The following is a 24,727-nucleotide window of genomic DNA, read 5'->3' as shown; positions in this document are numbered from 1 at the left end:
AGATGTATGGAAAGAGTAACGTGGAAGCTTACATTACCATGTGTAAAACAGATAGCCAACGGGAATTTGCTGTATGGCTCAGGAAACTCAAACAGGAGCTCTGTATCAACATTAGAGGGGTGGGATGGGGAGGGAGATGGGGGGGAGGTTCAGAAGAGAGGGGATATATGTATACCTATGGCTGACTCATGTTGAGGTTTGAGAGAAAAATAACAAAATTTTGTAAAGCAATTATCCTTCAATTAAAAAATAAATTAAAAAAATTTCGCCCCTCACTCTGAAATATAGCTGGTCTGCAGTACCCCCAGATTGCCAGCAGGTGGCACCAACTAACTGCAATACTTATCTCCACATTAAGAAGCTTTTCCATTTATGAATCTTCTCTAAAGAATCCTGTTCATCAAATATACATCAAAGGGAAATGAAAACCATCTGGATGCATGCCAGGTTTGTAACAAAATCCACATGTAAGTTAAAAGCTTAAAATATTCTTAGTTTACTATTCCTTTTCTCTCTCTCTGTTGCCACACAGATGACAATATCTATTCGCTTATGTCCACAGAAGCTAGTACTTTAGTACTGCTATCAAGGAAATTCAGAGGAAGGTAAGTGTGTGTGATTCACTTAGAGATATACGTTAATTAGGGTTATGGTTCAGAGGGCATTTGCTAAAATGATCATAATTGTAAATTATATATTACATTAATGTCACATTACATTTCACAAGTTATTTTCTGTTTTCCACTATGCTGCTGGATGTTGGAAGTCACTATACCCCCAGTTGTTGCTTCTTTTTATGCAACTCCCTTTAAATTCTAGACTTGCCCCTTAAAAGACAGAGCCTAGGACTTCCCTGGTGGTCCAGTGGTTAAGAATTTGTCTGCCAATGCGGGGAACATGGGTTTCATCCCTGGTCCGGGAAGGTCCCACAGGCCATGGGGCAGCTAAGCCCATGCACCACAACTGCTGAGCCCATGCGCCTAGAACCTGTGCTCTGCAACGAGAGAAGCCACCACAATTAAAAACTCACGCACCACAGCTGCTTGCCCTAACTAGAGAAAGCCCACATGCAGCAATGGAGACCCTGCGCAGCCAAAAATACTACCTGATGCAAAGAGCCGGCTCATTGGAAAAGACCCTGATGCTGGGAAAGACAGAGGGCAGGAGGAGAAGGGGGGCGACAGAGGATGAGATGGTTGGATGGCATCACTGACTCAATGGACATGAGTTTGAGCAAACTCTGGGAGATAGTGAAGGATGGGGAAGACTGGCGTGCTGCAGTCCACAGGATTCGAAAGTAGACACGACTGAGTAACTGAACAATACAAGGCAAAAAAAAAAAAAAAGGAGAGAACCTGAAGCTGACTCTGAGTTTCACTGGATGCCCCTTTCCCCTTCCTGTTTCCCTCTTTGCACCGTGACCTGGTTTGAGGGTCCTTGGATGTCCCTCCATCCCTGATAGAAATCCCAGCCGGAGGCCCCAGAAAGCCCTGAGGCAGGAGACGAAGTCACCATGGTACTGGATGAGACAGGGTGGGGATCTTCCAGCTGGGGGTCTGTGGATAACGGGCCCTTGGTTTCTAGCTTCTAGGATCCTTGTGGCAGAGAGGGAGCAGGGCTTGAGGTTCTGAGAAGAGAGGGCTGCTTAGTGGAGGTTGGGGTGGGGGGCGCTGAATCATGAACCCTGCTGTCAGCCTCTGCATCGCCACTTGACTGTCTTCTGCCAGAAACCCATGGTTGGATATCATCTCTGATGACCATGAAGTGAAATGACACCAGAGTTGTGCAGTGTGCAGCCTGGGCAACTGTTACCAGGAACCCTGGGCCAACCACAATTCTCTAATCCCTGGGCCAATTATTTTGTGTGATCCCATCAGTTCCCCACAATTACCCTCAGGGCAGTGGTTATTTCCTCCACAGCATAAAAGCTGCGGGGGGGTGGTGGGGGGAGCGTTCACTCGAGAAGTGCCTAGAGGGAAGAAGACCCTGCCCCAGTTCCTTGTGGCCCACAGAGGCTATAGAAGGAGATCCCGGGTTGCGGCCCTGCCCTGTGGAGTAGCAGGGGATAGGGGAGTGGTGGGAGCCAAGAAGCCCCCCAAAAGTATGCAGAGAGCGAGAGCGCGCCACCAAGTGGTGGAGGTGGGGATGACAGACAGTCACTCAGCTCAGGACTCCCCAGGCTCCTGGCATCATCTCTCCTGGGGTTACATGGTTGGAGTCAGTCACAGTGACAGGATTAGAAAAAAGCGGTCAACACGTAACAGAGCCTTTGGTCGCCCTGAGGGGGCTGGAGACTCGGACTGCTGGCAGGGGCCTATGGAGGACACAGGTGCCAAGTTTAAGGCCTACCCAGGGACACCGTTCACTTGTCTGTGATGGGAAGATATCAACTGGCAGTAGCAGCCCAGATCAACAGACCAAGCAAGACCCTACCGCGCCTCAGAGGAGCTTGACCAGGGCGTGGAGGACGAGGGAGGGGGCGTGTCCAGTGTGGGACACGCCCCCTCCCTACTCTGCTCCGGGTTCTCAGAAGGTGAGGAGGACACCCTGTGTGCCCCTCACCTCCTGCACCCCTCCTCCTCTGATGGGGCAGAGAAAGAGCCTAGCTTTGCACGGGAGAGTGACGTTCCAAAGTAAATGGATCCTTTTATTACCTGTGAGATGTTCAGGAAGTAAAACAATCTGCTCTAGCTATTATCAAGTGAAGAGAACAGTGGTCAGAATGAATAAAATTGCTTCTTGTGTGCGCCTCCGAAGGAATGGAAACTGCACAATAAACAGATTCTGAGTCGCAACCACAGTTGAGCAAGAGCTTCAGACAGGAAGTGGACCGAGGAGAGATAATTGCAAGTGTGGGTGTAGACATAATGTGTGTGCTCAGTTGCTCGGTCGTGTCCCTACCCTTTGTAGTCCCATGGACTGCAGCCTGCCAGGCTCCCGTTCATGGGATTCTTCAGGCAAGAATACTGGAATGGGTTGCTGTGCCCTCCATCTCCAGGGGATCTTCCCAACTCAGGGACTAAAAGTGTGTCTCTTATGTCTCCTGCGTTGGCAGGTGAGTTCTTTACCACTATCGCCACCTGGGAAGCGTAGAGATAATAAGAACCATTTATTTGCAGAAATGCAGAATTGGGATCAAACCCAAGTCTGACTCTGGGGTCCGAGGCACCTGCCCCAGTGTCCTCTCACGACCGAGCGTTTGCCTGGTGCTCTCTCACCATGACAGAATGGCTTGGTAAACCCAGGAAGTATCAGTATTGAATAGATCTAAAGACAACTCGAGGACTCAGGTCTGCAGAATATTTATTCATAGAACTGACAACTGCCAAATCAGTCAATAAGAAAGCAAGGAAATGCTGGGCCGCATGGAACATATTTACCAGGTTAATAATGGACTCTTTGTTTGCCTCTGAGATATCTCAGCCCCTGGGGCACAATCCTCCCGGATGGTGACGTTGATCTCGGTGGGGTAGGGGTGGGCAATAACAGTGACTCCTGCCCCACCCCCACCACTCTTACTCACTAATGGTCAACACTTGCCTTCAGCCAGGTCAAGTCCGCTGCAAGGTTGGGGAGAGGGCGTCAGGCTGCATATAGGAGAGGGAGACAAGTCAGCACATTCCTTGCCCTCACTTCTTGCCTCGGGGCTTCCCAGGTGGCACGAGTGGTAAAGAACCCATCTGCCAAGGCAGGAGGCTTAAAAGATGAGGGTTCGGTCCCTGAGTCGGGAAGATCTGGAGGAGGGCATGGCAACCCACTCCAGTATTCTTGCCTGGAGAATCCCATGGACAGAGGAGCCTGGCGGGCTAGGTCCATGGAGTCGCAAAGAGTCAGACATGACTGAAGCGACTTAACATGCACGTTGCCTCCAATATCAAAGGAATTTGAAGGCAGTGATCTTCAACTGGTACCAGATGTTCTACAATCTCCTCTTGATCTCCAGACCCTTCGGTGCCCAATTCAATAAAAAAGAGCACTTGACCCAGTCTGTCTGCCAAGCAGGCATGTCACACAGCAGTGGAGGTGACAGGTGAACCACATACTCCAGCCTCACGTCCATGAAGAGACTTTTGCCTTCTTTGTGAAGGACTTTGTGCATGTGGACAGCATCACAAAGATGCCCTGACAGCATTAAAGGAAGATATTTGTCCCCCCAATTCAAGCCTACACCCCTACCACCAGCCTGGAATGAACATGGCATCATTCTTTAAAACAATGTCCTGCGATCATCCAGAGCCCAGCAAAACATTCTCTTACTCTGTGTTTGTAAAAGTATCCACTTGTGGGTGTCAAAAATTAAAACTAACTAACAGTTTGATAATTCTCTTTGAGAACTTTCTGGAAATGCCTGGGTCTCTCTTGACCCTGTCACATGGAGAAAAAACCAGGGTGGAGATGAAGATAAGCCAAGCTTGGGTATTTAGTGCAGCTTTACTCAGGCACTGCCTTGTATTCATCCCCTTTAGTTCATGGGTTCCTCAAGGAACTATTTTTCATAGCTATTTATCCACTTTCCACTGCCCCATTCTTGTAGCTCCTCCTTTTGGCCTCATTTTTGTGTTTGGTGCTAGTGGTAAAGAACCTGCCTGCCCATGAAGAAGACATAAGAGACACAGGTTCAAGCCCTGGGTCAGAAAGATCCCCTGAAGTAGGAAATGGCAACCCACTCCAGTATTCTTGCTTGGAGAATCCCATGAACAGAGGACCCTGGCGGGCTACAGTCCATGCGATCGCAAAGAGTCACACATGACTGAACAGACACAGAGACCTATGGGTAAAATCTTCCTGGTAGGGGACCCAGAGCCACCCCTTCTAAATTTGTTTTCTTTTTTTTTTTAAGACTCATCTGTTCTTTAATTTTTGGCCAGTTCAGTTCAGTTCAGCCACTCAGTCATGTCTGACTCTTTGCGACCCCATGAGCTACAGCACGCCAGGCCTCTCTGTCCATCACCAACTCCCGGAGTCCACCCAAACCCATGTCCATTGAGTCGGTGACGCCATCCAACCATCTCATTCTCAGTCATCCCCTTCTCCTCCTGCCCTCAATCTCCAAATGCCCAAAGCTCCCAAATCAGGAAACCTGTAACCTTGCTCACAGATGAGAATGGACAACAGCAGTAGCTACTGTGTAGAGGCTGGGCTTTGTGCTTACCTGTTTGTATCTGTCATCTCCAACACTCCTGTGTGGTGTCGTTATCCCTGCTTTATAGACGAAACCAAGAGAGCTCATAGAACTGAGTCCAAACATGTATAGAAGCCCTCCCCCAGTGACAGGAAAATCATCTGAAGGGAAAGTGACACTGAAGGGTCAAAAAATCACCATCTTGGTATAAACAGTAATGAATTATAATAAATTCTGACTCAGAAATTGCTGAAGAACAGGATCTAAGAATATTTACTTGCTGGGGGCCAGCACACGAGGTCCCACCCATGACAAGGTCATGAGGAGAAGACCTGACAAGCAGGCAGATCAGGACTCCAGGGATTTCGAAAAGCTGCCCCGGCGCTCACCTTAAAGATGATATCTGTCTTTCTGATGCTTGCTATACTAGACTGCTCCCTAATTTCTGTGACACAGGCAGAAGGCCTTCCCCGATCTGTTTCCAAACAAATCAACTTGAAACTTTAATCAATATGTCCCCCGGACGGTGGCATCCTATAAGATTATCCAGGATAAGAAGAGTATTTCAACCTAAATCCCTTTTGCTAGCATTTTAGTTTGCTTGACAAATGTGTTTATGCCCTTGGTACTAATGCACATGACTGTTCACAACACCTTAATCATAAACAGCATAAAGAACCTGAACACAAAAAAGGCCCTAATAGGCACAGAGCCCTTCGGGGGGTGAAGAAGCCCTATTAGAGAACATAAAAAATATTATTCTATAAAGTTGTTACTGGATCCATGTTTGCTTGCTGTGTTTTTGCTCTTAATGTGCTAAGGTTGTACAATAAAAACCATTGTTAATATGGAAAATAAGAGTTTAGCCCTAGTGTGAAAACAATAAGACAATTGTATAAATTTAGCTGGTGACTTCTGCAAAAGAACTGGGTTTTCTGTTACATTTCTACTATGTTGCAACCCGCTGTACCCTTATCCTATGAGACTGCAACTTTTCTGTTAAGCTCAAGGCAAAGAATAGATTATAGAAAACAGGGTTTACATTCACCTAGCCTGCAGGAAAAGGTCATAAAATGCCGATAGGCCCCAAGGCCAGAAGACAATGCACAAAAATCTACTATGGAAAAGACTCTCATAAACAAAGAAGAATGCAGAAAACATCCTGGGTGTCGTAAAGGACAAACTGATGTAATGTTAAACTAACTTTTACTTGGTCATCCTTAACGTGCAAACTCAGGGTATAAAAACTCCCTGAGAAAATAAAGTAGCAGACCCTGCTTCATACCCGAGCTTGGTCTCTCTCTCTCTCTCTCTCTCTCACCGACGCCGTCCATCCTGAGGGTATCCTTGGATCCTGCTGAGGCTGGACCCCAGCATTTACTGGTAAAAGATAGGTGTTCAAAGAGGACCTATCTTCCATCATTGCCTTTAATAATTAAATGCTTGCTATTCATAAATTCAGTGACTTTAACAAATTCTTATTCTACATAGATATAGGCAGGTTTGTGTTATCTAACTGCAAATCTAATTAGGTTTGAAATCCTAAAAGTAGAACATTTAAGCTAAATCATAACTTTCCTAACACTTTTTTCAGTTTGTTTTTTTTTTTCCCTTTTATGATGGCACCTCATGGAGACAGGCTAACAATGTGCAACCTTAGAATCACCACTGATTTCCTCTGTTTGTGTGTGTGTGTGTGTGTGCACGCATGTGTGCTGTGCCACATGGCTTGTAGGACACAGCTGTGGGATCGTAGTTCCCCGACTAGGGATTGGATCCATGGCCCTGGCAGTGAAAGCCTGGAGTCCTAACCACTGGACCGCCAGGGAATTGCCTGTTTTTTTCAGTTTGAAAACCTAGATAGGTGATGAATATACTTAAGCCTGAGTGAAGCATAAGTGGACACTGGAACAACTCTATACCTGCTCCCCTCCCCCAGTATAGGTCTATGAGCCCGTCCTTGTGAAAAACAGCAATCCCTGTTTTCCCCAGAGGCTTTCAATACTAAAAACACTGATGGCTGAACTTGCATCTTTAAAGACGTATTTCAGGATTTGGGCTTTTCTGGAACCATAACTTTAACCCAGCTGTCCATGACAGTCTTTTTACTTTCTAGTACAGATCATGACACTGCAACAACGACAATGAACTGCTTCAGCTTTTCACTTCTGCAGAAGCTAAAACAACTTCCCCAGCATATAAAGAGGCTGGAAAGTTAATTTTCTGGGAAAGAAATACACAGCCTGGCCCCAGCATTTTAGTACCGAGGAAAGCTGAAATAAGTCCATTGATCAAAACTCCATGGACAATTGTCTTTCTAAATCTGGTGTGTTTTGCAAATCTTCGTCTAAGTGCAAAGGGTTGACATCCCCTGTTAATTCTGAGAAGGTGGCCACGTCTCTCTGTGTGAAGGCCCTATTGAGTTCAGCCCAGTCTCTGACTCTGAGGAGCATGTGCTCTAAGGGCTGCCTGTTCGGTACTGATTGGCTCAGGCAGCTTCTCCTGTGAAGCCAACCCCACCAAAGGGGTTGGACATTACTGGGGGCATCTTCAGCACTCTCAAATTCCATCAACAGGAGCTTTTGGGCTGCTTCAGTCTCCAAACGTTATGCTGGCACCAAAAAGTACTTTTGAGAGTGAGGAATATTTTCTCAAATTGAAGACTACTCAATTCTAGTTCCCTACTATTGCCAGATAATGCAAGAAGAAGTGGAGAAACCTGAATCACTCTGAAAGCATAGTTCTTGCCTTTATAGGATCCTAACAGGGTCAGAGAGCTCCACAATTTGACAAGACCACTGCTGCATATCCTTAGGATGGCTGACAGGGTCTTCTCTTCATAGGTCAGAATGTCCAAGGGTAACGCAGCATCAACCTCACCAAACAGGTCCTTCAGGGCTGAAATAAGCAGCTGTTTGAACTGTGCAGCATTCAGTCCAATCCCACAATCTTGAAATTCTAGGCGGACTTTCATGTAATGGTACTCAGAGGGATGTTTGTAAACAGTTCTTTTCCATGTGGCAGCTGAGGCTGGCACCTTTTTCCAGTGCTGATCACATCTATATTGAGTCAAGAGGGTGTTGGGCACTTAAAGTTGTTTTCAACTTTTTTTGGACTAACTTCTGCCGCTGATTTCTCCCCTACCTGGGGCCAGGCGCATGCGCTCTGCACACGTGGTCTCAGTCCTCTCCGCCACCCTATGCGACTGAGACCGCGTTGTAGAGAGAGGCCTGGGATGTTTCACGGCCTGGCCTCGCTTTAGTTGGTGGCATCTACGGCCAGAGTGGGAGGTACTCAAGGCCGCACCTTGCTGCCCGCCACCCCTCCGCCTTCTGTTTTCATTTTTTATTATTTTATTTATTTGACAGGGACCGGATTTCACCATGGCAGGCAGGATCTATTTCTTTGATCAGGAATAGAACCCAGGGCCTATGCTTTAGGAGCAACGAGTCTTAACCACTGGACCACCAGGGATGTCCTCCACCCCTTCTCAATTTGAAACCTACGTTTGCAGGGAGAAATCTCTTCCCTCTTGCCCACCCCCATCCTCCAGGGTTTTCCCCCTTTTTGAGGCCCTTCTGGTGGCTTCAGAGTTTGAGACTAGCCAGCTTCATGCCTTTAGGGTCAGTCTTGCTTGCCTTCGTGGGCTCAGTTGTGTCTGACTCTTTGCGACCCTATGGATTGTAGCCCACCAGGCTTCTCTGTCCTTGGGATTCTCCAGGCAAGAATACTGGAATGCGTTGTCATTTCCTTCACCAGGGGATCTCCCCAACCCAGGGGTCGAACCTGAGTCTCCCGCATTGGCAGGCAGATTCTTTTCCACCACTGAGCCACTTGGAAAGGCTCTTAGTTCAGAGAGGGAGGCTTTGTTCCTCTTGAGCCTGCATCTCGCAGGATCCCGACAGCTGCCACCAGGGGGCGACATGAGTCCCTGTTCCCGGGCTGACGGTGGAAGCTGACCTTGAGAAGGACCAGAGCTGTGCTGTGGCTCCGCAGATGCTGGGCTTTGCTGCACTGCCCCCTCCCGTCAGCTGACCCACACATTCCCTTGTCTATCTTCCAGTCCGAGCCTCTGCAGGCGGCCAGGTTGACTTGGCCGGTTTGGGGTTATCCCCATGCAGAGACACCTGCAAGTGAAGTGAGGGGGCATCTGTCTTGGTTTTTAAATGTCCCACATCTTTGCATTTGGGGAGGCTTTCTGATCAGTGGTGCATCCTTCTGGGACCCTCAGAGGTCACCTGGAACCCTCCTTTTCTCTGCTGTGCACCTGTAGGGTGCAGGGGCCAGGTGGCCACTCGAGGGGAGAAGCTGCCCACAGTCCACTCACTCCACTTGGTGAAATTTGCATGTTACTTTTCAGCTGGTGACTGCTCACCGCAGATTCAACTTTGAGAGCCGCCCATAGCTCAACAGCCCTGATGCTGTACTATGACTGAGCTTCACACTGGCCCAGGAGGACTTTTCCTCATCCTTCCAGCCTACTTCAAAGATGCTGCCGACGATCACTGTTTACTGTTAGAAGCACAGGTTCTGAATCTCAGCACCCACGATTTTCCAAGTCCCCTGAGGTGAGGAGAGTGTTTGCCACTGGGACATAATATGACCCGAGGCTTGGGCCTGAGGACAGCACTGGGAGAGAGGGGAAGCCAGCCAGTGGGAATCTGGACCAGCAATAGCCAGCAGGAGGCGAAGGAAGAGAGAAAAAGTGGATCTGCAGCAGTGGTGGCTTCAGGAGCACAATTTATGGCCTCAGTATACACTCAATCTCAAAAGGACTCTGCAAGGAGAATTTGGTGGGGGGGGGGGTGGTGAAGATGAACTTCAGGCTTTAAAAGGTCTCAAATCAAAGGAAGACTAAATTATAATTCATCAAAAGCCTGATCCAGGAAGGGGCCTCGGGTTCTCTGGTATTTAGAAAGTCTATTTCCAGAGTATTCTTTGACCTCAGCATTCCAGGAGTTGAAGTTTAACTGAATCTCAAGGTTTTGGACGTAAGCCAGCCTGCACTTGTCCCCCTGGGGTTCATGAAAGGGGCCATAAACCACACAGCAAACATGGCGCTCCTGCCTAGGACAGAAATGCCATCTAAAAATTTGGAAAATAAAATGCTGCTCAGAAGTTTAAAACACGATTACACAATGGAATAGAATACAAAATTCACAGATTTAAAAAATTTAATTCAAGCTATTGAAAATATGGGTTTTGAGATGTACCTTGATTGAAATATTTAGGGGCACTGTCTTTCCTAAATTGCTGTGTGACATTGAACAAGTTCCCTCAACTATCTGAGACTTGGTTTTCTCATCTGTACAACAGGGAGTGGCTTGAACTCCACCTTTTCCTGAGCCTCAGGGTTTAGCCTACCACGCTTTTTTTTGTATTAATGTCACCGGTTCATCTCTTTCCTTATATATCAGCCAGGTCCTCCGGAGAAATAGAACCAGTGTACATGTTTATGTTAGACTGATGTCAAGGAGCTGGCTCAAGCCTGACAGTTGTAGGGCAGCCCCACGGGCTGGAAACTCAGCCAGCAGCTCTTGAAATAGAATTTATTCTTCTCTTGGAAATGTCAGCTTTTGTTTTGAAGGCCTTTCTAATGTTGCACGAAGCCCATGTACACTGTTATTGTTCAGTTGCTAAGTCATGTCTGACTCTTTGCGACCCCATGGACTGCAGCACACCAGGCTCCCCTGTCCTCCACTATCTCACTGGAGCTTGCTCAGATTCATGTCCATTGAGTGGGTGATGCTATCTAACCATCTCATCCTCTGCCACCCACTTCTCCTTTTGCCTTCAATCTTTAGCATCTGGGTCTTCTCCAATGAGTCGGCTCTTTGCGTCAGGTAGGTAAATATTGGATAGCATCAGCACATTATGGAGGGTAATTTCCTTTAAATTAACTCACTCTAGATGCTCAGTGCTTCCATAAAACACCTTCAGATCAACCCCTAGGTTAGTGTTTTTTTTTTCATCCAACAAGAAGCCATAACTTTATTAATGATAGAAACAGTACAAATTTCAAACCCAGCTGCAGTTACTCTTCTGAAACACCAAAAAAACAGGTCCTCTTTTCAGATGGTTACATTGTTAATTCCATAACAGCATTTACAATATCATTTCTGTTGTTCTTCAGGGCTCGGACTGCCTTTGCCCTCGACACATTTGCTTGTGACATGACCAATTCTATGTCCTCAGCTTCCACACCTGTTTCACCAACCTCTTGCACTTTACTCTCCTCTTGTACAGTTGGAGTCTGTGTGTTTTCTTGGATGTTTGAGACAGCTTCACCTTGAACTTTTAATTTCTCAGCAGCTGCTAACTGTGCTTGCTGAGACAAATCCTCAATCTCGGCTTCCCCCAAAACAATGTAGGTATCTGAAGCTGGGCTCTTGTACACATCTGGTTTTGTGATGACAAAAAGGATATTCTTAGATTTCCGGATAGTGACTCTAGTAACCTCTGTAACCTGTCGAAGACCCAGTTTAGACATAGCCTTCCGTGCCTTCTTTTCACTCCAGCTGTGTTTTGCTTTACTGACTGGTTCTTCATCGATTTCAGCTGCTGCTGCCAGCTGAGCTTGTTGTGTGGTTGCCTGTGTAGAATCCTGTTCCTCAAGCTCTGGGACTGATTCATCACTATCAGATTCTGTTTCAGACCCTGTCTCAGCCTGGGGCTGTGGCAACTCCTGCTTTGTAGCAGGGACGGTTTCTGTGACTTCACCGGGCATTTTGTGCGGGGAACGTGGAACCAAGACGGCGGCAGGCCTAGGTTAGTGTTTGATGAAATGATTCAGACTGTTGTCCAGTAAGGGGACATGTGCCTACCAGCTATGCCTGGCGGTGGGGAGCAGGGCTGGTTTCATGGGTTAGCTTAGCCAGTGCTGTGCTTAGAAGATCCCTGTGCTTTTTAATTGTATACTTTAGTTTTGGGTTGCACTGTGCAGCATGTGGGATCTTAGTCCCTTAACCAGGGATCCAACCCACTGCCCCTGCATTGGAGTATGGAGTCTTAACCATCGGACCAGCAGGAATGTCTCAGAAGGCCCTTGTGCTTGGTTGAATGCTCTGTTGTCACCCTCTTGAAATTTGTTTTTTAATTGAAGTATGGTTGTCTTCTTGAAATTCTTCATTGTCTTGTGCTGGGCCCTGTGATTCACATAGCCTGTCCTACTGAAGGTGTAGTTTTTGCCCTTGAAATCATGGACTCGGATCTTGAACCAGTCTCTCTGGGGAAGTTGAGTCCATGGGGACTGACCAGGTCTCCATGGTTGTGCCATTTCCCTAACACTTCATCACACACTCCCTGGCTTGGCTATTTAATGTCCTATGAATGTTAGTCTTGTTTGAATTAGAATATACATTGCTTTACTTTTATTGGTGTAGAAATATATATAATATAGAATGTACCATGTTGACCATTTTTCAGAGTCAGTTCAGTAGCATTAAGTACATTCACTGTATTTTATTTTTTCATATTTATTTATTTATATGGCTATGCTGGGTCTTCATTGCAGTGTGTGGTATGGATTGAACCTGGGCACCCTGCCCTGAGAGTGCAAAGTCTTAGCCACTGGACACCAGGGAAGTCCCAAGGACATTCACTTTATTGTGAAGCCATCACCAGTCTCCAGAATTCTTCATCTTCCCCAACTGGAAACTCTGTACCAGTTAAACACTATCTCCTAGCCTCCCAGTGGCACCCTACTCCAGTACTCTTGCCTGGAATATCCCATGAACGGAGGAGCCTGGTAGGTTGCAGTCCATGGGGCTGCTAAGAGTCGGACATGACTGAGCGACTTCACTTTCAGTTTTCACTATCATGCATTGGAAGAGAAAATGGCAACCCACTCCAGTGTTCTTGCCTGGAGACTCCCAGGGATGGGGGAGCCTGGTGCGCTGCTGTCTATGGGGTCACACAGAGTTGGACACGACTGAAGCGACTTAGCAGCAGCAGCAGCCTCCCTTTCTCCCAGCCCCCACTATTCTATTTTCTGTTTCTGTGAGTCTGAATATTCTAGGTACCTCATATAAGTGGAATCATGCAGGATTTGTCTTTATTGTGACTGGCTTATTTCAGTTAGCAGAAAGCTTTCAAGGCTCATTAATTGTAGGATATATCAAAATTTCCTTCCTTTTTAAGTCTGAGTATTATTCCACTGTATGTGGAATATGAGTCCACATTTTATTTATCTAACCGTCCATCAGTGGACATGTGGGTTGCTTTTATTTTTTGGCAATGGTGAACAATGCTGCTATGAATATAGGTGTGCAAATATCCGTTTGAGTCCCTGCTTTCAGTTATTTTGGGTGTATGCCCAGAAGTGTAATTGCTGGATCATGTTTTATGTTTTTTGAGGAACCTCCAAACTATTTTCTTTGGCAGCTGCACCATTTTATTACAGTTTCACCAACAATATACACAGATTCCAATTTCTCCATGTCCTTGACAACACGTGTTATTTGCTGTTGTTGTTGTTTTGAAAAGAGTAATCCTAATGCATGTAAAGTGACATCTCATTGTGATTTTATTGTCATTTCCCTAATGATTAGTGATGTGGAGCATCTTTTCATGTGCTTATTGACCATTTGTTTATTTTCTTTGGAGAAATGTGTATTCAAGTCCTTTGCCCATTTTTGATTAGTTTGTTTTTGTGTTGATAAATTGTAGGTGTTCTTTGTATCTTCTGCATATTAACCTCTTGATCCAGGAGCCTGTCTTAAGGTTCTTTTAATTCTCCCAAAGCACTTGACAGCTTGTAGATAGTCAACAAAAGCTTTGTGAAAGACTAGCCACAACATGTGGGAGGGCAGAGGCCACTTGAAACTGCAAAAGGAATATGAAGAACATTTTCCAGGCAAGTCCAAGACCCTGGAGGGAAGCTGGGGAATCGAGGAGCCTTCTGCTCCCAAAGGATTACCTTGGAGATGGAGAGGAAGGAGCGGAGACTAGACTAAAGGAACTCTTGGCCTTTATTAAAAAGAAGGCAAGGAAAGTCCCCCTTTCCAAACATCCCTGGAACAGACATGCTGCAGGTTGGGCTATGGGAGATCAGGTGGACAAGTGTACCCCCTGGAAGAGGACAGTCCCAGGGCAGGGCACATGCCTCTGAGCATCTGAAAGACCCTGGAGGGTGAAAGGAAGCAAGGCACAGCACACATGACCTCTGTGTCTAAACGTATGCTGGTGGGACTCCTCCCTATGAGGGTGGGCAGGGCGACCCCTGGAACTCCAGACATCCAGCCAGTGGGTGGAACCTGTGAATGGCCGAATCCTTACCTCATAGACATACAGAACGTTTGGGGGCTTCTCTGTCTCTTGGGAACAGGATGTGGTGACTGCAGGCTTGGGCTAAGGGGATGCTGCTGGAGAGGTAAAGGGATTTGGTGCTCTTCCTTACAAGGGTGCTGCAAGGATGAAGAGGTAGGGGATGCCCAGAACCAGGTTCCTTGCTGTGGGTCGGAGCAGCTGTGGGTGTCCTGGCAGAGGGCCCCAGGGGAGATGTCTGTTCCCCATCAGGACAGCGGGACATTGAGCCTTGCCTTGTGAGAGGTGGGCCTGGAGGTGAGATGAGGTGGGCTAGACTTGTTTTCTGTTTGTGCTTCAGTAGAACACCTTCTCCAGATAGGCGTTCAGGAACATCCCTGTGGGGTCCAGCTTTTCTCGGATGGCACAGAACCTCTGGAAGGCCGGGTACATTTTCTCAAAGTCCTTCCGGGTGCAGTTGTGAGCCTGAGGAAGCAACAGGAGACAACAGGCCTTGTTTCCCGGAGCTGGCATTTCAGCGGGGCTGCAAACCTGTGTCTGTGTGCCTGCATGTGTGATCCCCTATCCCTAGGCATGCACAGAACACATGCGTGTAGGTATATGCATGCACACACTCACAAACCCACATGCGTGTACCCACACCCATGTGTGCATGTATGCACATGTATACATGCATATAGGCTCATGCACAAACCCACGTGTTATGTGTGTGCACATATGCACACACACACACACATGCATGCATGCACATACACATGTAATGTAAAGAACCCAAACAGGAGGGAGGAAGTTCTTGGAAAGTAGAGAAGGAAGCGGTTAAAATGCAGTATTAAAGTTCCCGTTCCATTTGCCATCGGGCAGTGGAGGGGGCTCTGGCACCAGTTCTACTGCTAATTAGTAAGTCCCATCATCTCTGAGAGACCCCTAGTTTCCTGTCTGCTGAATAGACTCATTGCCTTAGCCTGCTTATAGGGTTTCTATGAGAACTAAATGAAAGGTGAGCACTAAAAACTCGAAGGGAACTACAGTCACTGGGCTTCTGGAACATGAATGCAGAGAAGCTGGTCTAGTTAAGGTAGTGGAGGCCCTCCTTCCTATGACTTGCTCAGCTCACGGTTTCCCCTGGAGGTTGGAGCCCTGGGCATGCAGGACAATAGGGAAGAGAGGCGCCCTCTGCTGGAAGCCCTGGCTCACAGTAGCTGCCGGGCTCCCACCCGTGGTGAGGCTCCGACAGACGTGTCTTACCTTGGCCCAGTGGGGCCTGCCTCCCACCTTCTTCATGATGTTCTCATAGGCCAGCCAGTAGTCCAGCCGTGGTACGTCCTTGCCATAGGGCCTGAGGAGGGGGCAGAAGGAGGTGAGGCTATGCTCTTGTCTCTGTGGTCTCACCCATGGTTATCAGGCATCTTGCCCAGCGCTTGTCCACAGAGCACGGATGGCAGTGACTCAGCACCCTGCAGCTTTTGCTCAGAAGGATTTGGAAAAAGTTTACCTCTTACACATATTTTAACTGTCAACTGAAAGTTGCCGTGTTTTTGTTGTTGTTCAGTCATTCAGTCATGTCCGACTTTTTGCAACCCCATGTGCATGAGTGTGAATAATTTTAAATTAATATATTTTTTCCTCTGTGTGTGTATATATACATATACATACATATATACACACACACACTTATTTGGGCTTCCCTGGTGGCTTAGTGGTAAAGAATCCACCTGCCAATGCAGGAGATGGAGGAGACATGGGATGGGAAGATTCCCTGGAGGAGGAAATGGCAGCTCACTCCAGTATTCTTGCCTGGAAAATCCCATGAACAGAGGAGCCTGGTGGGCTACAGTCCACAGGGTTGCAAAAGAATTGGACATGACTGAGTGACTAAGCACAGCACATACACTTAAAGATTTGAATTTTAAATCTAAATAGTTTAAAATGTAAATTTAAAAAACTTAATGTAAAGATTATTTAAAAGATATATACAAAAATCTTTATAATAAATAAATAGATATATAAATATCTCTATCAGAATCACCTCATTTGATGTATGGAAATCACGGCCAATGTAACCTAGTTGGTCAGTCCTTGCTGCAACGTCAGACTTACTGACAGAGAAGAGTCAGAACTCGCAAAAACTCAAATGTTATGATGCAGCCCCCAGGCGAATTTTCTTGCTTCTGAATTTGCATTCACAGGCAGGGACAAAACAGACAGATATCTTGAGGACTGAGCCAGGGCCTCAGTTTGTTCCTGCGTGAAATGAGCTGCCTCCCATTTGATGTGGGTTTCTGAAATTCTCTTTTCTGGCTTCCGGACCCCCCTCCAGGACAGCACCCTCTTAAACTGTCCCTTGGGATCCCCTGAGTTTGGGGGTATTTTACAGACTGGAGAGATAAAGCATAGTAAGATTCAGGCTAGGTGAGAGGTGGTCTGTTTGTCTTTTACAAAGTCAGGGAAAGGACTATTATCAGTGGTGGAATGGAAGGAAGAAAGATGTATCTTAAGCAGGGAGTTTTAGAAAAGAAGAGTTTCTTAAACTGTGTGTGTCCATAAGCCTCATACGGGAGGTCATTGCACACCAACTCAGGAAATAATAGCACAGTATGAGCATACGGTGTCTGCCTATGGCCCGGTGGGGCTGGTGAGATGGCACCATGTCCAGGCATAACTCTCCTGGCCTCACAGTCCTTCTCAACCCGATGCTCTGGGCTCTCAGAATCATTGCCTAGGGCAGCACATGAGACAGCATAAACTTGTCATTCCTGAATATCAGTTTTGCAAAGGGTAGCTTTGCATATTAACATTAATATTAACATTTGCCTGTATGCTCACTCAGTTGTGTCTGACTCTTTGTGATCCCATAGGCTACAGCCCGCCAGGCTCCTCTGTCCATGGGATTTTCCAGGCAAGAATACTGGAATGGATTACCATGCCCTCCTCCAGGGGAATCTTCTGGACCCAGGAAATTGAACCTATGATTCCTGCATTGGCAGGTGGATTCTTTACCACCAGAGGAGCCCATTATGTGTTACATATTAATTAATAGTACATATTAATAATATCTCCAATAATAACATTAACAATTATAATTACTAGGATCCTCTATGATCCACCTCCCAGAATTCTGGAAATAAAAGCAAAAATAAACAAATGGGATCTAATTAAAATTAAAAGCTTCTGCACAACAAAGGAAAATATAAGCAAGGTGAAAAGACAGCCTTCTGAATGGGAGAAAATAATAGCAAATGAAGCAACTGACAAACAACTAATCTCAAAAATATACAAGCAACTTATGCAGCTCAATTCCAGAAAAATAAATGACCCAATCAAAAAATGGGCCAAAGAACTAAATAGACATTTCTCCAAAGAAGACATACGGATGGTTAACAAACACATGAAAAGATGCTCAACATCACTCATTATTAGAGAAATGCAAATCAAAACCACAATGAGGTACCACTTCATACCAGTCAGAATGTCTGCAACCCCAAAATCTGCAAGCAATAAATGCTGGAGAGGGTGTGGAGAAAAGGGAACCCTCCTACACTGTTGGTGGGAATGCAAACTAGTACAGCCACTATGGAGAACAGTGTGGAGATTCCTTTAAAAATTGCAAATAGAACTGCCTTATGACCCAGCAATCCCACTGCTGGGCATACACACCGAGGAAACCAGAATTGAAAGAGACACATGTACCCCAATGTTCATCGCAGCACTGTTTATAATAGCCAGGACATGGAAACAACCTAGATGTCCATCGGCAGATGAATGGATAAGATAGCTGTGGTACATATACACAATGGAGTATTACTCAGCCGTTAAAAAGAATACATTTGAATCAGTTCTGATGAGATGGATGAAACTGGAGCCAATTATACAGAGTGAAGTAAGGCAGAAAGAAAAACACCGATACAGTATACTAACACATATATATGGAATTTAGAAAGATGGCAATGACGACCCTGTATGCAAGACAGCAAAAAAGACACAGCTGTGTATAACGGACTTTTGGACTCAGAGGGAGAGGGAGAGGGTGGGATGATTTGGGAGAATGGCATTGTAACATGTATACTATCATGTAAGAATCGAATCGCCAGTCTATGTCCGATGCAGGATACAGCATGCTTGGGGCTGGTGCACGGTGATGACCCAGAGAGATGTTATGGGGAGGGAGGTGGGAGGGGGGGTTCATGTTTGGGAACGCATGTACACCCATGGTGGATTCATGTCAATGTATGGCAAAACCAATACAGTATTGTAAAGTAAAATAAAGTAAAAAAAAAAAATTAAAAAAAAAAGAAAAATAAAAAGAAAAAAAACAATTATAATTACTATATGTAAGTAAAACAATTCTAATTAACAATAATATTATATATTAATTAACATTAATGACCACATTAACACAGTACAGCTAGAAAGGGTAGTTGTTGGAACGGGAAGGAGAGAAAGACTATTTTCTGCTGCTAGGACCAGGGAAGTCTCCCTGGAGAGGGTGGCATTTGAACTGGCCTTGAAAGCTGAGGGAGGAGGGAGGGGCTCTTCGAAGCGGAGGGACCTGCTTCCGAGGCCCCGCCCCCTTCACTGCCGGCTTCCGCAGCCCCGCCCCGCCCCGAGCGAACCATTCACCTGTACATGATGATGTTCATGTAGCAGCTGTCGCGCTGGAAGCAGGGGCTCAGCAGGATGTCGTCCGCGCGAGTGAAGCGTACCTCTACGGGGTAGTGGGCCACCACCTTGGGGTTCGCCTCTAGCGTGGCCTTCAGCTCCAGCAGGGCCACTTTGGTCTTCTCTCTGCACTCGGCCCGGGGTGGGAGAGGGGATGGAACCCAGACCCTGAGGAAGGGGCCTCCGGAGATGTCCCATGAGGCTCAGCACGGCCCCCAGGAAGCCCCTTCCTCATGGCTTCTGCTCTTAAAGTCCTTCTCACAGAAGCAGAGAGCTACCTGCTGCTCCCACCCCAGTCCCCAGGACCCCCACCCAATTGGAAGCTCTGCTCAGGTCTCTTTTCTGGCTGCAGCTGTGCCAGGCCGTGGCCTCCTCTTCTTCAGATAGGAGCAAGCCACTCTGATGCCAAGATTCCTACTTTTTCTAATAGTCTAGCCCTGAGAGTTTGGTGCCCCAGCCTCTGAACACTGTGACAGAGGGATCTCCTGAGCCCTGAGCACTGATCCCCCTTTTCCTGGAGAAAGACAAAGAGGGGCGATTCAGAGAGGAAGCTGCAGTGAGTTGGGTACAGACCTAGCCTCCATCTCAAGGGGGCCCCTTCCCATGAAGAGTCCCCCAGCCTGCCAGGTGGGCTCTGCGAATGGAGGGACTGAACACAGGGTGCAGTCTTTCAGAAGAACCAGATGCTGGCCACGAAGCCCTGTGTTTCAAGTCTAAACCATCCAGGGGCCAATGGGGATCCGGGAGTGGATCCCCTGGCTGGTTTCCCTAGAGGCACAATGGTGCAAGGACACTGGACGGGAATTTGGAACTTCCCGTTTCCCTCAGAAATAACAGGTAGGATGGGTAGCCTGGTTGGCAGTGCATGGGCTGTGAGCACGACCCAAAGGGAGCTATATGTTGCTGACCCACCCACAGGGTGGCCCGCTCGGCCCTTACCTGGGGATGGCCCAGTCCTGGACATGCTGCTTGAAGCGGCATTCATAGTTGAAGATCTTGTGGCTGAGGTTGCAGTTTTCCTTCTTCCCGTTGAACAGGAGCCAGAAGAAAAAGCGATTGATCCAGCCCACAAGGCCTGGCAGGAAGGTGCTGGGGGGCAGGGCAGAGGGGTCCTGATCATCAAATTATCCAGCGGTGGGTAAGTACCGGCTGTGTTGCGGTCAGTGGACCGAGTCCTTTACAAACCGGGGCGTCATTCCCTACATCCCGTGCCACATGTGCTAATCTGCAGCCTGGAAATCCCTCCAGGGAACGTGAAGATCCCCCTGTATCACTCTTTCTGTGGCTGCCCAGGGCTCCAGTTATGGATTTTAGCCTACATTTTATTCTTCTCTCCTTCTTTAATGACTAGGTTGTTTTTAGTGTTAGAGTGTTTCATTTTAATCGTGATTTAAAAGAAAAAACCACATAATGTAAAATTTACCCTCTTAACCATTGTTTAAGTGTGCAGTTCAGTAGTGTTAAGTATATTCACATCACTGAGCATTGGATCTCCAGAATCTTGCAAAACTGAAACTCCGTCTCCACTAAAAATTAACTCCCCATTTCTCCCTCCCTCCAGCCTCCGGCAACCTCCATTCTTCTTCGGCAACACTCCATACTTCTCGTCTCTGTGAATTTGACTACTCTGGCTGCCTCATATAAGTGGAATCACTCAATATTTGTCCTCTTATGTGTCTGGCTTATTTCAGTTATCATCATATCTTCAAGATTCGTTCACATTGTAGCCTGTGTCAGAATTTCCTTTCTTTTTGAAGGCTGTCTAGTTTTCCATTGAATAGCTATATGTCCCATTTTGTTTAGTCATCAGTTGGATAGTAATGTTCACTTTTTGGTTGTGAACACAAATGTGCAAATATCTCTTTGAAATTGTGCTTTCAGTTCTTTCTGACATATAGTCAGAGGTGGAATTGCTGGGTCATAAGGGAAATTCTATTTTTAACTTTTTGAGAAACCTCATACTGTTTTCCATAGTGGCTGCACCAGTTTACATTCTCACCAACAGTGCATGCGTCCTAAGTCGCATCCGACTCTCTATGACCCTGTGGACTGTAGGCCGTCAGGCTCCTCTGTCCGTGGGATTTCTCAGGCAAGAATACTGGAGGGGGTTGCGATTTCCTCCTCTAGGGGATCTTCCTGACCCAGGGATCGAACCTGCATCTACTGCATTGGCAGGTGGGTTCTTTACCACTGAGCCACCAGGGCAGCCAAATCACCAAGACCCAGTCCTTTATTTCATGTTCACCGCTGCATCCTTGGGGACATGGCTCAGTGAGCAGCCCAGAGCTGCAAGGGTGAGGCCAAGTGGACATGGTTTCCAGAAGCCACTAAGTGAGAGCCACATGGGTGGGGCTCAGAGGCCATGGAGCTCCCCCAGAGCATCCGTCCCAGCCCGGGATGTGGCCACCATGATTTAGAGCTCAATTTATTTGGATGCTTCCTGGCTTGGACTCCACAGACACAGGCACATAAAGCTGCCAGGCTGCTGTGATGGAAGGGGAGAGGTCTGGCTGGGCATTTTCCACTCTCACCCCTAATCCATCATCTGATGGAGCAATGGCCTCCAGGCTGGACTCACTGTCTTTAATAAGACCCCAAAGTCTCCAAGATAAAAGAATAGATGGATACACTTGACAATAAGTTTAAATGTCTATACACCATAAGGGCTTCCCAGGTGGTAAAGAGTCTGCCTGCCAATGCAGGAGACACAAGAGAAGTGGGTTTGATCCCTGGGTCAAGAAGATCTCCTGGAGCAGGAAATGGCAACCCACTCCTGTATTCTTGCCTAGGAAATCCCATGGACAGAGGAGCCTGCTGGCCTACAGCCCAGGGGGGTCTCAAAGAGTCTGACACAACTTAGTGGCTGAACAACAACAACAACAGCAACATACTTTAAATATGTGTTGCCTATATTATTTATGTGTATGAAACATTTCAAAAGTTTTTATCAGATGCCATTCCACGTCTTGGTTGAATATAGTGTCACTGCTCTAAGGACCCATAAGGCCTTCCTCATCACTCATAGTTATGTGTCTGGTACTTGAGCCTGAGCACAGACTTCAGGCTGGGAAGGAGGTAAGAAACTGGACAATATGAAGGTTCACATCACCCATGAGCCAGAGTGTGCAGCCTGGGCATGGGTATTTTTTAAAAGCTCCACAGTGTTGGAATTCACTGCTCTGGACCATGCAGACAGACCCAGTTTGCATGTCTGAAGGTGGGATGTTGTTCTTCTGATGGACCACACCCCCAGCAGTAGATGACAGGTGCTGGGAAAAGATACAGTGGCCTTCCTACCTGATCCAGAGTAGGAACTCCAGTAAGTAGAATCCAATAGCGTAGTCCCAGAACCAGTTGGCTGAAGAGGAGGGCGGCTGGGAAGCAGAGTCTGTGGTCAGTTCCGAGCTGGAGCTGAGTGTCCCAGGAGAGGCTGTGTGTGTGTGCTGGGGAGGGGGGACCCACTGGCCAGGACGATTGAAAGCCTCATTCTTGGTGGCACTGCCGATCCCCATGTCCTGTCCCCTTCTGTTTCGTGCTTATGTGATCATTTTGCTCAAGACCAAGAAATGCCTATGTCTCTTCTCTGCAGAGCTGATGAGCCTGGTGTTCGGCAGTCACCCTTTATGAACCCTATGCCAGCCCTGTACACATAGTAGGTGTTCTGGCCTTTGTCTGACTTGTCTGGTCAACATCTTCCTGCTGCTGCTGCCGCTAAGTCGCTTCAGTCGTGTCTGACTCTGTGCGACCCCATAGATGGCAACCCACCAGGCTCGCCCATCTCTGGGATTCTCCAGGCAAGAATACTGGAGTGGGTTGCCATTTCCTCCTCCAATGCAGGAAAGTGAAAACTGAAAGTGAAGTCGCTCAGTTGCGTCCAACTTTTAGCGACCGCATGGACTGCAGCCTACCAGGCTCCTCCGTCCATGGGATTTTCCAGACAAGAGTACTGAAGTGGGTTGCCATTGCCTTCTCCAACATCTTCCTAAGTGATGGCTTTATTTTATTCTGCTGAGAAGCAGCCTGTTTGCCAAGGACATGGTGGTGAGGAGACAGAACCATGGGTTTCTTCCCCTGGGGGTGGGAAGGATGGGGTGCTGGAGGGAAGGTGGGATGCACTAGCTGGCTTCTGAGGTCTATCCTGACTGCTTAGGACTCAGTGGCCAGTCCTGCCAACACCTCCATCTCTGCTCCCCACATCTGGATTGTCCCTTGACCTCCTACCCCTGTATCCCTCCTCACAGACTCGTGGACCCTTACTGGGACCACCTTCCCTCGTCCTTCCACCCTCTGCATTTAGTGCTTCTCTCCTCATGCTCAGGGATGCTCACCCTTTGCTTTTCCTCTCATCTCTCACCGGTCATCAGGATGGTAATAGGTGTTAGGTGCCCTGGGAGCTGGGCAGTGGGGGGAAATGGGGAAGATGCCCATGGCTACCTTGTTGGTGTGGTCCTGGTAGATTACACTGACGTTCTCACTGTGTGGGAACCAGAGAAAGCGGAAGTATTCAGATTTCTTCAGGTGACTGTCCAGGTTGTCAAGAACCTGAGAAAGGAGCAGAGATTGTGTTGGTCACATTTGATGGTGGGGATGCTGGAAGTTGGGGCCCCCCATCAAAAGAAAATATCCAAAATTGTCCTAACATTGCCAAAGAGCAAGGGATGTGTCTTATAAGATGCTGGATGTTAAGTGGTAAGGAATCTACCATCAATGCAGGAGATGCAAGAGACACAGTTTTGATCCCTGGGTTGGGAGGATCCCCTAGAGAAAGGAATGGCAACCCACTCCAGTATTCTTGCCTGGAGAATCTCATGGATGGAGGAGCCTGGTGGGCTCCCGTCCATGGAATCTCAGAGAGTTGGACATGACTGAGCACACGCATGCCATGGACATTAAAATGATCCACTTATAGGTTGACTTCATTGAGTTATGCAGAGGATAAAAATGAGTTCTCATTTATCCTGACTTGAACAATGACTAGCTGTATAAGTCTGGGCAAGTGCCTCAATTTCCTCATCTGCAAAATAGGATTAACAACAATATCTATGTCAGGATTGTTATGAAGATTAAACACACTAATGCCTAGAAAGCCCTTAATATGGTGTCTTGAGCACAGTAAGCTCCATACAGGCGTAGCTGCTGCTGCTCCTGTTACTTTTCCATTGTCTTCGTCAGCATCACTGTCATCCTCTCTTATTCCCACAACCCCGACACCACAGTGGGCTTTAATAAAATGAACAGGACTGTCTGACTCTGAATGGCTCATCCGTACACGTGGAGATGTCACAGAGCAAATCATGTCTCCCTGACACCCATCAGGCTGACACATGACAAATTCTGAGCCAAAGGAGATGACAGGGAGCTGGGAGGGAGAGGGAGAGTGCTGATTTTGGAGTAAGTTCTGGATTCAAGTCCTGGCCTGGTGACTTGCCAGCTGCACAACCTTGCCGGACCCATATCCCTGGAGCCTTGGTTTCCCAGCCTCCCCAACAACACATGGGCAGTTGTGCAAATGAAATGAGATAATCTATGCTGAAGCTCCTGCGTAGAGTGCCTGCCTGTGGCATGTACCCAGTGGAGAGTTTAGGTTCTGAATGTGAGCAATCCTGGCACACATCTGGGGATCCAGCCCTATTCCCACCAGGTTCCCAGCTGTGAGTTTCAGGAAGCAGCATCTCTTCATCTGTA

At 47.3% G+C, this 24,727-nt stretch overlaps 2 protein-coding genes and 1 pseudogene across 2 annotated transcripts in view; all 3 read right to left on the bottom strand.

Moving 5' to 3' along the window:
* Window positions 1-2,250: 2,250 nt before the first annotated feature.
* Window positions 2,251-7,692, bottom strand: LOC128052082 (hydroxyacyl-thioester dehydratase type 2, mitochondrial-like; annotated as a pseudogene).
* Window positions 7,693-11,201: 3,509 nt separating this feature from the next.
* Window positions 11,202-11,849, bottom strand: LOC128052666 (nascent polypeptide-associated complex subunit alpha-like). The gene has a single exon (XM_052645239.1). It carries the CDS (start codon window positions 11,847-11,849, stop codon window positions 11,202-11,204), a length of 648 nt encoding a protein of 215 aa, XP_052501199.1.
* Window positions 11,850-14,405: 2,556 nt separating this feature from the next.
* LOC128052081 (L-gulonolactone oxidase) overlaps window positions 14,406-24,727 on the bottom strand; it is a 33,348-nt gene continuing 23,026 nt past the window's right edge. The window contains exons 8-13 of the mRNA XM_052644540.1: window positions 23,477-23,584; window positions 22,340-22,416; window positions 19,982-20,131; window positions 19,004-19,168; window positions 15,632-15,722; window positions 14,406-14,851 (exon numbers count right to left, since the gene is read on the bottom strand). Of these exons, the coding sequence (XP_052500500.1) occupies window positions 14,723-14,851; window positions 15,632-15,722; window positions 19,004-19,168; window positions 19,982-20,131; window positions 22,340-22,416; window positions 23,477-23,584 (720 nt within the window). The 3' untranslated portion in view covers window positions 14,406-14,722. The remainder of the gene's footprint in view (window positions 14,852-15,631; window positions 15,723-19,003; window positions 19,169-19,981; window positions 20,132-22,339; window positions 22,417-23,476; window positions 23,585-24,727) is intronic.

The sequence above is a fragment of the Budorcas taxicolor genome, chromosome 8, assembly GCF_023091745.1.
Source record: "Budorcas taxicolor isolate Tak-1 chromosome 8, Takin1.1, whole genome shotgun sequence".
Taxonomy (NCBI): Eukaryota; Metazoa; Chordata; class Mammalia; order Artiodactyla; family Bovidae; genus Budorcas; species Budorcas taxicolor.
The sequence above is the reverse complement of the archived record's forward strand: the minus strand, read 5'-3'. Positions and strand labels throughout refer to the sequence as shown.

What these genes read in the sequence shown, in the direction of transcription:
- LOC128052666 (XM_052645239.1), bottom strand. Translation starts at nt 11,849, where the DNA reads ATGCCCGGTGAAGTCACAGAAACCGTCCCTGCTACAAAGCAGGAGTTG.